This window comes from Halichoerus grypus, chromosome 7 (assembly GCF_964656455.1).
Source record: "Halichoerus grypus chromosome 7, mHalGry1.hap1.1, whole genome shotgun sequence".
In the NCBI taxonomy this organism is placed as follows: domain Eukaryota; kingdom Metazoa; phylum Chordata; class Mammalia; order Carnivora; family Phocidae; genus Halichoerus; species Halichoerus grypus.
In genome coordinates this window covers 111992572-112007145 of record NC_135718.1, presented here as the reverse complement: position 1 = coordinate 112007145, position 14574 = coordinate 111992572, and the positions used below count along the sequence as shown (strand labels likewise).

Genomic DNA, 14574 nt, shown 5'->3' with positions numbered 1-14574 from the left:
TCTTAGCACAACGTTAGCTGGTAAATACCAGTTAAAGGAAAGAGGGCTATTATAAATTATCATGATGGTTTTAGCTCTTCTGCACTTACCACTTTGAAGAAAGCAGCATAGAAAGTGACAGAGTTTCCATCTAGGGAGCATGCAAATAAATTATCAGAAGCAAATCAGAGTCTATGTAAAGTAAATCCTGATGTTCTCACTTTCATACAAACCCTTGTATTGAATTGTCATACAGATGAGAATCAGATTTGGTCAGCAAATTTGCTTTGATTTTGTTCCACAATTGACAGCATCAAAGAAAGATAGGAAATCTCATTGGTGATGACTTTCAGGCAAAGACCTGGAAACCAGGCTGTAACTTCCTTTCTTCCTTTTACTCTGTGACATTGAGTGGTATTGCCTTTTATATACTTACATTCTTCATTTTAGAAATCCTGTAGAACACATTGATGATAATGCCATATGCCCTGTCCTTCTTTGGATCACCTGTCGGGTGGTCACTGGGCGTCCATATGCATTGTACCCAATTCATGATCGTGAGTGCCCAGAACATATCCTCGATATGATTCTGAGGCCAAAACCCTCTCGACCACTAGTATAGATTTGTACCCGTCTTTCGAGATAGAAAAATCAAAATGTGGTTGGTCATTTAAAATTTTCTTTTGGTCGTTGTGTTCCGTTTGTGCAGTCGAGCAGATTTAGAAGGAACATGTGGGCTTTTCTGACCAGTTAACATATTAATTATTTACTTTTGTCCATTGAAATAGACACGATGAGTCAAGTCAAGTAGAAAAGGGTTGTTTGTCCATTTACAAAATACCAGTTCACAGATGACCCAGATGATGTGCTTTGCCATATGCAGTGTCTGTGTCCTGAAAGCCCGTTTCTCTTTCGTTCCAGCAACTGTTCAAGAAAGTAGTGCCTCACCACTGCCTGGGCTGCATTTGGTCCCGAAGGGATAAGAAGGAGAACAAGCATCTGGCTCCTACGATCCGTGCTACCATCTCTCAGTTTAACACGCTCACTAAATGCGTTGTCAGTACCATCCTGGGGGGCAAAGAACTCAAAACTCAGCAGAGAGCCAAAGTCATTGAGAAGTGGATTAACATTGCTCATGTAATTGTCTTTTTTTTAAATATTCTTTGTATTTAGTAGATGTTGGAGACTACTCCATCTCTCTGTTTAAAGGGGTCTATGCGTTTTGCAAGGCAATCAAATGACCATATGTGAGGGACCATTGGGTTTTTGTTGCTGTTATTGTTGTTTCTCCAAAGAAGAAAAATTGCTTTTTTAACTTAGGAGCTTATTTTTGCTCTTTAAAGAAAATTGGTCCCTTGCACACTTCTTTCTGCTCATGGGCCTGCACACTGCTGTGTCTCCAGGGTAAGACATCCATCTGCTTTTCCCCTTATTTTCACAAACTGAGTCAGTTCTGCCCATGTTCAGTAAATAGAACTTGATGATAGTCTAAGTGTTAGACAGACTACTCTTCAACGCAGAATGATTACCTACCTAAGCACCCTTCCAGCACCTGGAAGCATTATATCTTCTACCGATATAAAGAGCTGGTACATTCTCAGAATCCTGAATCTCTTTTCCAAAGGACTGAGATGCACAGATTTCACATTGATCTGGGGCTTTTCAGGAGGGCCTTCTATCTGAAGTTGGAGGGACAGAGTTTATTTCTAGGCCTGGTTACATTCTGTTGAGTGTCAGTCTGGTCTCTTGGGTCAGCCGCTTACATACTGTATGACCTTCACTAATCAGCATCTTCATGATTCAGAAAAGGTGAACAGTATTCAGTCACTTGGTCACCAGGTATTTCATGAGCTCTTAAATGCACGTGAGCTACAGTTTTATGTACTTAGGGGACATCATTAGGATAAGCACAATTAATGTGGTCTTACAGGAGCCTGTAGACAAACAAGAAAGCTAAGATAGACTGGAATGATCTCAGCTGAAGCAAAAGAGGAGTGGGACCCTATGAGATAAGTTACAGCTTTGGAGGAGGGAGAACTCACTTCTGACTGGGGGGATCAAGGAAGGCTTCACAGATAGGATGACATTTGGATTTAGCTTTGAATACTAGATATAATTTTTGATATTTGAAGATTGGGTAAGTTTTTTTTTTTCGTAGGCAGAAGAAATTACATCAGCAAGAGCTATGTAATTAATGACTTTGAAACATAAGTATTATGTAAATATCTTATTAGTCAGTGTTCTGGGTTATATGGGTCAACCCTCAACCAAAACCCATTTTGCTTTCTATGCTAATATATATTTGTTTCATTAAGCCCTCATGTTCAGGGCATAGTGCTTAAATTTTCACACACACGCTCTCTTCTTTCTCTCTCCCTCTCTCCCTCTTTTCAACATTCTCTTTTGTTGTCTTTAATTAAAGAGCAGGGCCATAATTGTGCTAGGAAATTTGCCTTATTTTGAATTGTTAGGTGGTCTGTTACCACAGATGTTTTAGTATATAAAAAAGTAGGAAAATACTGTCTTACAACTTAGATTTCTCCTATTCTGAATTGAGCTTATTTCTCAAGAGCTACAAAAGAAGTTCTGATAGAGTGGAACAGAGCATGGAATTTCTGTCTTCTTAAAATGATAAGAAAAAATATATATATATTTTCTGCCATAAATGCTATATCCTTTAATCCATTCAACTGCTTAGAAAATCTGTAGCGAGAATACAGCATCTGTGTGTTTGACAATGTGGCTCAAACCATGACTTTTGGTCCAAATTAAATATAAATTGTGCATTTATGTGATAATAAGAAATACAAGTTGAACAATTTGAGGTCTATTCTAAATCCCATAGCACATGCTTAAAAGCCAGGGGTCCTTGCTCTTGGTGATGTAGTTTCCTAATATTGAGCATGTCGTGTCCCTTGAAATTGTGTGGAGTAATTTAATAAAATAATGAAACTCATAGGTGGTTTCCTGCCAAGATTTATCTTACTTTTCCTGCATTAATCACAGTTAATTTCTATCAAGAGGATATTTGAAAAACGATAAAAATTTTACACAGAAAATATTTGTGACCTAATGTGATCATATTTTCTTGGACTGGCCTGGCTGCTATGTTTTTGTTTTACTTTTGCATCTCCTGGAAGATACCTCCCTTTCTGGAAATGGGGCCAAATGTCTCTTGTACTCCTTTAAACCCTTAACTGAAGCCTCTTTCTGGATAATGTGTTCCATATGTCTATTACAATTTGCATGAAGTATCTGTGCCTGAGTTCCTTTATTTATTGCAAGTTTCTTGATTTTTGGAACATAACTTTTGGATTCTGAACCTTTGTTGAATCATGCTCTCGTGGGCTTGGGTTTCCAGACTGACCATATTTCAGAGTGCTCTCTCTCTCTTGCTTGCTTGCTCGCTCTTTCTTTTCAAGTAAGGGGAGGGCATAGAGAAATTTAAAAAGAGTGGGCATGACTTTTGTGAAATACTTTGGCACTGACTCTAAGAAAAAAATGTTTGGAGGTTTGTTTGTTTGTTTGGCATAGTTTTAAGTAGCCAGATTTTGGCAAGCTAAGTTAGAGAAGGCTGTTTTTCCTTCCTATTCAGGATTAGCATGTCTTCATGAAATGACCTTGGAAGCAGTGTGCATTTATGCCCAACCACCCTGGGGTCTCTTGCTTCAGATGTTCCGCACAAAGCCAAACCCGTGCTCACACAGTGTACTCAGTGGATATATTACACTCCCAAATGCCTATATATTGAAACATCTCCTTTGACATAAGGCATAGCCCACTCTCCCCATGTTGCTAAGACTGGGGCTCTCTCCCTTACTGTTCCACTGTCCCTGCCATTCATCAGCAGGATGTTGACTCCAGGGTCACCGGCTGCTGAGGCTGCAGACTCCGTGCGGTAGCTTCGATTTCAGGATCAGAGAGCCTTTCTCCTTACCCAGAAAATGCCATCCAGAATATTTCCTGTTCTCTTTCTATTTTGTTTTCTCAAATGCTGCCAAAGCAAATTTTATTTTAAAAGCCCAAGTTATTTTGGAAACACCGAAGGAACCAAGGTGTTTCTGAATGTTTATGATTGTGGCCCAAGCCAATTTGAAACCAAACGAATGTGTATAAAAATATTCCCTCTTGGCAAAGAGCATAAAAGCCAAAGTTCAACTCGTGGTGAGTTTTTATTGCCAAGTTATATACACCTCTCTGGGCAAAGGTTGGCCATGAGACGTTCGATACCACCTGACTCACAGAGGCTGTCTGAAGGATACAGTGATGGTTCACGTGTGGCTTTAGGGCATCTGTGTGCTTTCTGCAGAAGCAAGCTTGCTCTCCCGAGCACAGCACTGCAGACTCACCTCCATTCGTGTTTTACTGGGAAAGCTGGAAACCATAAAACTGTAACAACAATGCAAAAAATATATTAAAGGGAGAAAAACAAGCATACGGTGCCAAAACCTATAAAGTGTTTCGGTGACTGGGGTGGGAGTAAAGGAGCCACTTTTTGATGTTCAGTATTTATACAGCTGCCTATTTAGTGGTAAGAATTCATAGCAGCTCTGATACCTCTAAAACAGGAAACCACCGACTCACTGTATTATTGATATTTAAATGCCTTTTATGTTTTAATCACTCTGCGCACAGGAATGTAGGATCCTGAAGAATTTTTCCTCCTTGAGGGCCATCATTTCTGCACTGCAGTCCAATTCCATCTATAGGTTAAAAAAGACCTGGGCCGCCGTCCCCAAGTAAGTTCCCAAGTGTCCTGCTCTGCTTTTCTTTGGCTGGGGCGACTGGTCGCTGTATCAAGGGTGCGGGTCCTTGCCTTCAAAGCTCATATTATATAACTAGAGAAACACGTTTGAAAGCCTCTGTGTGTCCCAGGCAGGGTGCTCTTTACACGGAATCATTAATGAGTTTTGAGAGGGGCCGCCACAGACAAAGTGTGCCGAAGCCAAGATTATTGGCTTTGGGGATGATTTTAAGGATGTGCTTATGATCTAGATTCTGAGGGGATAAGTTTGTGGAGTGATGAAGTTATAGCAGTTTGCTGTTCCTTCTGGTTATTTCTCAGCCACATTCCAAAGCCCTAAGCTGTGCCAAGATGTGAGGGATCATGTGCGTAGATAGGACATTAGTTCTTGCTGTTCGGCAAGAATCTCTTCAGTTCACTTCTGTTTCAGCGTGTTAAAAGCCATCTGAGTGATATTCAAAACCACCAAGTGTTCCTTCCTAGGCACCTGACTAAAGTTATCAACTGGCCACATTTTACATTGTTTTTCATTTTGTATTGTTTTTTTATACTGTTTTCATTTTATATTGTTTTTCATATTTCTTTGTGGAAGCTGTGGAACAATTAACAATTTATTGTCCTTATTATTTTACTCTCTTCCTTCCCCTAGTTCCAGAGCTTCCCTTGTAGACCAGAGAACTTTTTGCAGAGGAGGGAAAGGTGAATGAGGAGGCAGCTCTGGTTCCGTATCAGTACAGATTTAGAAGCTGGGGAATGTGTCATGGCTACACATAGGCCAATTACATTCAACAGGTCTACCTGGGCTTGAGCTAATCAAAAAGTCAGGCTGTATCTGGGAAGAATGTGTAAACTGTTTACAGCCTATACTGTATGCCGTATAGTCGGTTTCAGCCAGGAGGGGAGCCAGCTGGCTCCTCAGGCAGGCCTGCCCTTGTGGGATTGGTGGCTTCAGTCCTTAGGAGTGGAAGGTCTAGGCATTCGGCTTCATCAGTTTACTTAGAGCTGATTAAGCCCTAAGGGACCGACACTATCCAAACTTGCAAGAGACCCAGACCGGTACACCAGAATTTCATAAGTTTATGCTGAAAAATGAGTGCCAGAGTACTCACACATACCAGTGGGCTCCTATTCTCAATCAGAAGAAAGGCTACTTGGGGGAAGTCAAATTATTTATTTCATAAGGCTTTGATGAGTCAGTAGAAAAAAATTGAAGTGGCTGATCGTAATGTCTGGTGTCACGGAGCCGTAGAAGCCATAGGCACTTGGAGACTCCAAAGCTCATGCTCTGTTTACAATGCTGTTATCTACCAGGAGAAAACCTGGTAGATGGGCTTTCCAAAGGCCAGCGCAATTTTTTTGATCACCACTTACTCCTTAGGTTCTTTCTTCATTAGTTTGAATAATCCAGGTGACTCTGTATGTGAAAGAAAGATTAGTGGATTGGTTTTCCTTTGCATATAAATCTTACAAAAGAGATGGGTCATATAAAATCATGAGATGATAGGCCTCGGTAAAATACAATGGGAAAATCAGATGCATACAGAGTCCTCATCCTCAATAGCACGGGCCCCTCTCCTTCCCCTCATCAGTGCTCCCCGGTCATGGTATCAAAAATAAAAACAAAGGGGGCTCAGGTGCTGAAATAGCTCCTGTGCTTGAGTGCAACCTTCTCTGATTGCAGTGAAAGGTAATCCTATCTTTCTTTGGTGGTTGATTAATAGCATACTGTGGAAAGTCACTTAGCCAGCCAAAGATTTCTTCTACAGCAAATTTGAGGTTAAAACACAAGTAAAAAAAAAATAGTGGAGTTGTATCTTAATCTCTTGGTTACCATATGAGGCCCATTCTTCCAGCTGGCTTTTTAAATGATTTCACCTCAAAACAAACCTCAGAGCCTCATTCTGTACAGTATGGGTGTCTGGTTTGTTTCTTAGTTGGTCGGTTCATGTTTTAGCAGCGATGCTGCCGAAATGTCATGAGAAGACGCTTTCATATCAGCTTTCCATAGTTTTCATTGCTAAATTCAAGGGACAGAGTTAGGATACCTTATTTGGTTATCACTTTCCCTGTAACCCTTAATGCTAATCACTTTTCAGTGGACAGAGAAGACGTCTATTTATTTCTCTTTATTTAGGCCCACATATAATTAAGTTCTTAATTATTTTTTCCAAAATGCAAATAGCTTTACTGGTTTCCTTTATTACAAGAATGATATTACCCTCATTATAAAACAAATAAGTTAATAATGGCTTTCCCGTGATCATGACGTGCTGCCTGGGGAATGATACAGCCCCGTTAATTCTCTGCCTCTGGAGTCCTCCACTCAGTAACCCTAGAGGGCTGGAGAGAAAAGCCTGAGGCCCATGGAGAGGGACAGGGCCTCCAGAAGGGAGAGGGCAGAGTAGCCACTTTATGTATATGATCCTGCTGACCTTCACTGCGGTCCCTCAAGGGGACTCCTAGTATGTTCCTTGTATAGGTAAGAAAATGGAAGCTCAGGATGGTTAAGCAATGGGCCCAAGAGCCCTTGGGGAGGGAGGGGCAGAGTGGGGATTTGAACCCCCGCCCCTGACCAGAGCCCGTTCAGCTTCCATCTACTCTGACTCCGATTTGAGAGCACTGGCCTGTGACTCAGGAAATTTGGCTTCTACACCTGCCATGCTCAAAACTTAGCGATGGAAACGTCAGCAAATCCCTGACCCTGGCATCTTCATCTCTAAATGAGGGAACCGGCCAGCATGATTTCTCGGTCCCCACGGGGCTGTGTGTGTGTATTGCTAAGACAGATTTTTTTTTAAAGAACATGTCCCATTTAAACAACTTGATGCCCCAATTTAGCAATCCTTATTTATGATTATAACATAGGTGGTTAGGAAAACCCCCATCTTCACATAGGTGACTGTGTGTACCTTTAAAAAGAAAAAAAGAGGAACGCCTGGGTGGCTCAGTCATTAAGCGTCTGCCTTCCGCTCGGGTCATGATCCCAGGGTCCTGGGATCAAGCCCCGCATCGGGCTCCCTGCTCAGCGGGGAGCCTGCTTCTCCTTCTCCCCCTCTCTCTGCTTGTGTTCCCTCTCTCGCTGTGTTTCTCTCTGTCAAATAAATAAATAAAATATATATAAAAAAAAAAGCTGCATGAACAAAGTCATTGGCTTCCTCTCTGCTCCTGAGATCAGTCCAATCCCTCTGTAGTCACAGGTAACGGAGGGCAGCAGGGCCGAAGGTGTGGGCCTCTCACTGACTCTTTATTTGTGAATGTTTTCTTCATCCCTCTCCCAGGGACCGGATGCTGATGTTTGAAGAACTTTCGGATATTTTCTCCGACCATAACAACCATTTGACCAGCCGGGAACTTCTGATGAAGGTGAGGCTCTTGGTGGGGGCACCGGGCCACGTCGCGGATAGCTCTGGAATCCCTTCAAGGCCAGAGTGGCTTGAGGGCTCCCCACATTCCTGCAGTCCCAGGAGAAAGCCTGCAGCGACTAGAAGGCAGCATTTTTGTTTTCGCGGGCAAATCAAAGAAGCTCAGGGCTGAGAAAACTGAATGTCCAGCTCCGAAGCTTCACGGTTACACAACCAGATTGTGAAACTTGTGCTCACGAGTGTATCTCTTTAACGAGCCGCTCTGCGGACACCAAGTGCTGGCAGCGAGGTGGGTGAGAGGCCCTGGAATATTCCTTCTCAGCAGAACATCTTCTAGAGTGACAGAGGCCAAGCCCGCAATTCCATATCCTGTATTTGGACCAAGTTGCACGGGCCCATCAGCAATATTTAGTGAATGCCAAGTGAGTGCTGACTTTGGAACCGTAGAAGGTAGAAGTATAGCTCGGTTGATTTCATTTCCCCAGACATTTGTTGAATGTCCAATATCCGTGAAGCATTGGAGCGGCCTCTAGGAATATGAAGGCAACTAACCCAGAGCCTGTTTTCAAGAATTCACCCTCTGGCTGGTGGATGGAGGCACTAACTGAGAATAAGTAGTCAAATAAAGGTACAAATAACAGGTTGTGAATGGTCATCAGAGGGGCACATAGGCCAGATACGATCATCACAACCTTTCTATAAAGTAGATTTTATCATCCTAGTTTTGCAGATAGCCAAGACTCAGAGAGGTAAGCCCTGTGTCGTAAGTCACACACCTGGTAGGTCATTAGAATGTGAACCCTACCTGGTAAGACTCTAAAGCCCGTGCTTTCATCACAGAGGCATAGGACTGTTTCTTCTGGCCACTTGGTAGTAGGGGGCAGGATAGATCAGAGAAAACTTCACAGAGAAGGTAAATCAGTAATTGAACAACAGTTGATTGAGCGTTCACGATGTGCTGGGTGTCCGAGGTGTGACCACACTGAAGGCAGTCTCGGATCTGAAAGAGATTGTGTCTCACGGGGGCAGGTAGAGAAGTAGACAATTATAAAATCATAGGGTATGCGCTACCATAGCCCTGAACTGGGCAATCAGACAATATGATCCTTGTTCTTAGTCTCTTTTTCTGTATAAGAGACTGTATTATCTGTAGAGATAATAGTATTTAGTCCACTGACTTCACAGAATTGATTTGAAGATTGACTAAGGTAAAATATTTGAAAGCCCTATGCAAATGTGTTTTTAGTATTTGGCATGCTGTGTGCACACGAAGCCAAAGTATGCATAACAAATCAAAGTGAGTAAAGTATGGGCTACATACACAAGCTCAGAGCACACACTTGGAGGAGGGGTGAAAGTCCAGTGGAGGTGGGGTCCCTACGAAAGGGCATCCACCTGACACCTGTTAGATTAGTCATTCCTGTAAGGGCATCTGTTACAGTCTTCCTGATGGTTGTCCTCCTGAGTCCTGCTCTTCCTGCATGTCTTTCTCATCGTGGGCTCTGCCGGGGACCCAGCCTGTCTCCCTGCTGGCCTGCAAGCCTCTTGTAGGCAGGAACTGGGTTCTTTTTGTCACTGTTCTATCCTTAATGCCTGACACAGTGCCTGGGGTGCAGCAAATGTTCAGAACTCTGTACGATTGCATGAATTGGTGGGCCTTTGGACTCATGTGACTTTGAGAAGCTACCCACTCTTGGCCCTTCTTGGAGTCAGTGGTAGGAGCAAGGCAGTTTGTGCTGATGTCCGGCTCCGGATTTGGCGTACCTGATTAGCTGCACACTATCCAGTGCTTGCTGAGATTGTGTTACTCCCTGCTTCATGTCCCCCTGGATTTGCAGACTTTAAATGGAAACTCATCTGGCTGGAAGGAGATGGCTTAGTGGTCTTCCTGTCAGGAATACAAAGCTAGACTAACTGGAGCCACACATTGAAATCCCAATAGCTCTGAGTCATCCTTCCAACGTAGATAAATTCAGTGCCATGCAGCCCATTGCCTGGTGGCGGTGTTCTGGCCAAAACTTAGAAGCAAAGCCATATCTAGACATTAAAGGTCCCGTAAACCTTTCTTAAGTGTAGAAGTTGGCCCTCGTGCTCTAAGTTAAATTTCTTCTACATGGCTCCAATCCCAAAGAAATGAAAAACTTGGCTATGAATTCCTGTGGTCTGTGCATTATCATTACGATGGTGTAATGTGTTTTGGGCAGGCCGTATGTATATGTAGGTCCCTTTCCAGTCACCTTTGTTGATCATTCTTCATATGAAGTATATAAGTCCGAGTGTTAATTCTCAGCATGGTTGTAAAAAAAAAAAGGAATCAAGGTAGTTATGTTCTCAAAAGAACCACTGAGAAAAACTGCAGGCCTCTGTTTCTAATATGCCATTCCTGGACTCACACTGATTTACAGTTGGGTAATCTTAGTCTTAAAGACTGGTCTTCTCCTCCACTTCCGGGTAGATGTAATGTTCCACCTCTATGATATTCTGGCTGATGCAACATAATAATTAACAAAAATCTAAAAAAAAAAAAAAAAAAAGAATCTAAGGTTTTCATTTTAATTGTTGGGGAAAAAAAATGTTTTTATTTTTCTCAAAGATTATCTTAAACCTGTGATGATGAACTTAGATCACTCCGAGCAGTTGAATTGTAGAGTCCATAAATTTTAAAGCAGCAGGAAAGCAGACTGCCACCAAATTGTCCTGGTTCTTGGGACTCTTGGATGAGAACTCTCCCTGGTGGAATTACATAAAAACTGTGAGAAAGGCCCAGGAATTTGGCTCTGGCAAAATTGTATGTGTAGTGAAGCTCTGAAACATACTCAAGTCGCAGTTGGAACAGGACTGTTAGGACTCTGAAGGCCCATTCAGATCGCTACCACTAACTTCTGGGCAATAAAGTACCCAACACTGATTGAGAAGAATCCAGTGCCTGTACACACCCAAGGCCCGGGAACAGGATGGATGAGGCAGCTGAACTCATGGAGGTAGAGAAAAGATGGGACTCAGGTGAGAAATTTTCACTAGAGAGAGAGAGGGAGGAGAGAGAGGAGGAGGAGGAGGACAGAGGGGGAAAGATATAGGAGGGGAGCTGGTGGTTGATGGAGGGAGAGGGAGCAATTTGGAATTCATCCTAACATAGGCAATCATTAAGGATGACGTTTCCAAAGACCCGATTATAGCAAAAAACAAGAAGGTGATTTTGGCAGAAGGAAGAGACACTAGGAGCATGAGTGTGGCCAGCAAAGGAGTCAGAAGGGAGGAACCAGAGTGATGCCATCAGCAAACCTGTGAAAAGTTCCAAGGGGTTTCAAGGGATCGGTGGTGTGAGAAAACAGCAAAAGATTTAGGGCCAAGAAGGGAAAATGGATACTGCTGGATGTGGCAAATAGTAGGTTTTCGGTTGACCCTCATCTGGAGGAAGTGGCACTAGCCATCTCTTCCGTGACCCAGCCAGGAGCGGAGTCTAACTCTCTTGAAATCATGAAGTCATGAAATCCGCAAGCCTGCGAGCTCTCACCTCAGGTCTTCACCCTTCCTGCCAGCAGGGAGGCTGTCCCGAGTGCTCTTCCTTTCTGTCTCTGCTATTCTGTGGCTCTCGGGAGCCTTTTAACTTGTCAGAAATCCTTCTTAAGAATTTGAGGTCTGCCTTCCATAACTTCCACGCATGATACCTCTTCCAGTGATTGAGAAGCTGGAAGGGGACCAGAGGGACCCACACAGGGAAGGGATGGACACTTGCCTTCAAGTCAGACAGAAGTGAATGCTCACTCCAAGCAAATTCTCAAGAATTTGGGAGGACTCACCACCCCCTGGCTTGGGAAATGGAACATTTTAGGCAGCTTTCATTCACGCCCAGGAAAAGCTGTATGCAGGAGGTGGTTAAACAACACTGCTCCTTATCATCATTTGTGATGGAGAATTAAAGTAGATCGTGAGTCACTGTGGGCTCTGGACCCAGGTGAGGGCTGGTGATGCTAGGCGATCTTGGTGCCTCGCTGACATCGGGAGGGCCAAGTCTGCAGAAGACGCCGCTGCTCTGTGTGGTCGGGGAAGGTCACAGGCCATGGTAACATAAACCCCGGGAAGACTGACCGAGGAAAAGCTACCGGAGTGCTTGTCCCCAACCGAATTGTGAAATTTGCCTCCCATTCATACAGTTCCTGGAAAATGAGAACTCAAAAGACCCTGAAACCACAAAACCCCAAAGCACTGTGTTCAGTCAGCAGACTGGAGTTTAGTCACCATCGTGGAAGAGTTTGTTGTGACAACAGACAGGGGAGCCGAGGAAGGGTAGCCATCCGCCCCAGGCCCCAGGAGGAAGGATTGACTTGTAAGAGTTCCAGACCTGAGAAAAGCAACTCAGGAGGATGGGTTAGGGGGAGGAAAATGGGGGAGAAAAAAAGAGGCAAAGGTCTGGCTTTCATAGGTTAGTGCTGCTCCATGATACGGGGCTTCCTCAGAAAACTTCCGGTACAAAAGTTTCATTTAGCTAAGAAATAACCACAGAAAGAATCCCGTTTCTTTCACAGAATGCTGGCACATGTGTTTCAGGCCAAGAGCAAGAAATCACAAAATGTACTGAGGAAGAGATCTTCATTTCCGGGGCATGTGATTAGTCCCGGTGAAATGTAGGATATGCAAAATATTGCCTCGGTTCTGGGGACTTCAGGCCTGGTATTGACCATTGATTTGATCACCAAATCAGGGGTTCTTCTTACAAAGCAGGGGGGAAAACGGGATTACCCGAGGCCACCAGACCTTATTGCACATAGACCTCTCGCGACAAGCCAGCTGAACATTGACATAATTCAGCCCAGAGCCTGCTGGAGGCCTCTTGGTTTTGCACGACATGCAGGCAGTTGTGCAGAGGTTCCGGACCAGAAGCTACGTGCCCCTTCTCTTCCTTCTGCTGCCACTCTCCATCGCTCTCCTCTGTGTGTGCTTCTGTTTCTTAGGAAGGAACCTCAAAGTTTGCAAACCTGGACAGCAGTGTGAAAGAAAACCAGAAGCGGACCCAGAGGAGGCTTCAGCTCCAGAAGGATATGGTACGTATAGCCCTCGGTCTTCCCTGAGGACCCGTCAGAAAGCAGCCCTGTGTGGGTGGTGGGGCTCCTTCATGGCCCCAGCACCTTCGATCTGCAGGGCGCCCCTGCTTCCAGGAATGTTCTCCATCCTTTATTTATTATCCACAGCCCTGGGAGGTCTGTAGGAGACATATTATCACTCCCATTTGACCCAGGGGGAAATAAACACTTACACTTGCAAAGCGTAGTGTTCTCTGGAACATTTTTTCTTCTAGAGGTAAGGAGAAAAGTCTGCAGGAGGTAGACTTCCTCCCTCTTGCTGTCTTCCTCTGTCCACTCCTGCACTTAGAAGCTGCTGCTACCTTGGCCTTGAGACCTCCTGGGCTTCGGTTCCCCAACAGGAATGCCTACTGTAGTCAACTTTGGACACCCGGTGGCCTAGCACATGGGTGCCGAGGAAAGAGCGTCGACTCCTAGGAGGACTTGGTCTGTGTACTGGCAGATCTTTTCATTTGTTCCAAACCCTCTCTCCATTTTCCAGCTTTCCATACTAATCCCAAGGACTAGCCAAACGTTTTTCTAGTTTTTCAATACTCAGGAATACCGTACCTCCTTCCTTAAGACTGAAAGATAGTTACCATCTTTAGCTTTATCTTAAAGCTTTATTTTTAAAACTCTCCTTTTAGCATGGAAGAGGGAAAACCAGAGAGAGAGGAGATTAAGAGACTGACAACTTCTAGATCTTCTCATCCCTGCTTTGGGAGGATTTTCTCCTTCTTTGGAAGGCTGGACATAAATCAGAAATGTTGTGTTTGAATGATAGGACTCTTCTGTACCATAAAGCCTATGAAACATTTCACAGCATTTCAGACTTTTTTTTAGTTGTTCAAAGATAAGTTAAAAATAGCTGCTAAAAAAAGATTATTTTAGTTCAGGATGAGACCTTGTGCACATAACAGGGAAGGACAAACTGTGCCTGAGAGAGAGTCCTCGGGGTGAACCTCTCCAGTCAGTTCTGGCCAAGGAGACAGCTGGCCTCCCATGGAGCAACCTGGTCCTGCCCTGGCTGGGGCTGTGTTTTCTTCCAGAATATCCTAAGTGCCTGAATGGAAGTGAGAAGGTATCCACGGAAGTTAGTGCCTCAGTGGCCTTACGGAGAATTGAGATGATCTCAAAGGAAATTTCATGAGATTAATACTGTGTATACCTGCAGTTGAAGTGATTCTGTCTTCATTTCCAAGGGACAATTTAAAAAAAATAAATAAACTTTTTACTATGAGTTTACGGATAAGTTCCAGATAGTACATGGAGTTTCTCTGAAGCCCTCAGCCCGTGTCCCCCATTGTCAACACTCTCTCTGGCCATGGCCCATCTGTCAAGCTTGAGGCACCAACACCCTAGTGCTGGTGTGAACTGTGAACTGAAATCCAGACTTGATTGGGATTTCACCACTTTTGCATGAGGACGC

The 14574-nt window shown here is 43.8% G+C and overlaps 1 protein-coding gene across 7 annotated transcripts in view; it reads left to right on the top strand.

The window, feature by feature from the left end:
- RGL1 (ral guanine nucleotide dissociation stimulator like 1) overlaps positions 1–14574 on the top strand; it is a 242914-nt gene that overhangs the window by 201936 nt on the left and 26404 nt on the right. For all 7 annotated transcript variants that reach the window (XM_078078068.1, XM_078078067.1, XM_036076690.2 and 4 more), the window contains 4 exons: positions 901–1116; positions 4615–4718; positions 8002–8086; positions 13038–13127. In XM_078078068.1, coding sequence (XP_077934194.1) covers positions 901–1116; positions 4615–4718; positions 8002–8086; positions 13038–13127 — 495 coding nt within the window. The remainder of the gene's footprint in view (positions 1–900; positions 1117–4614; positions 4719–8001; positions 8087–13037; positions 13128–14574) is intronic.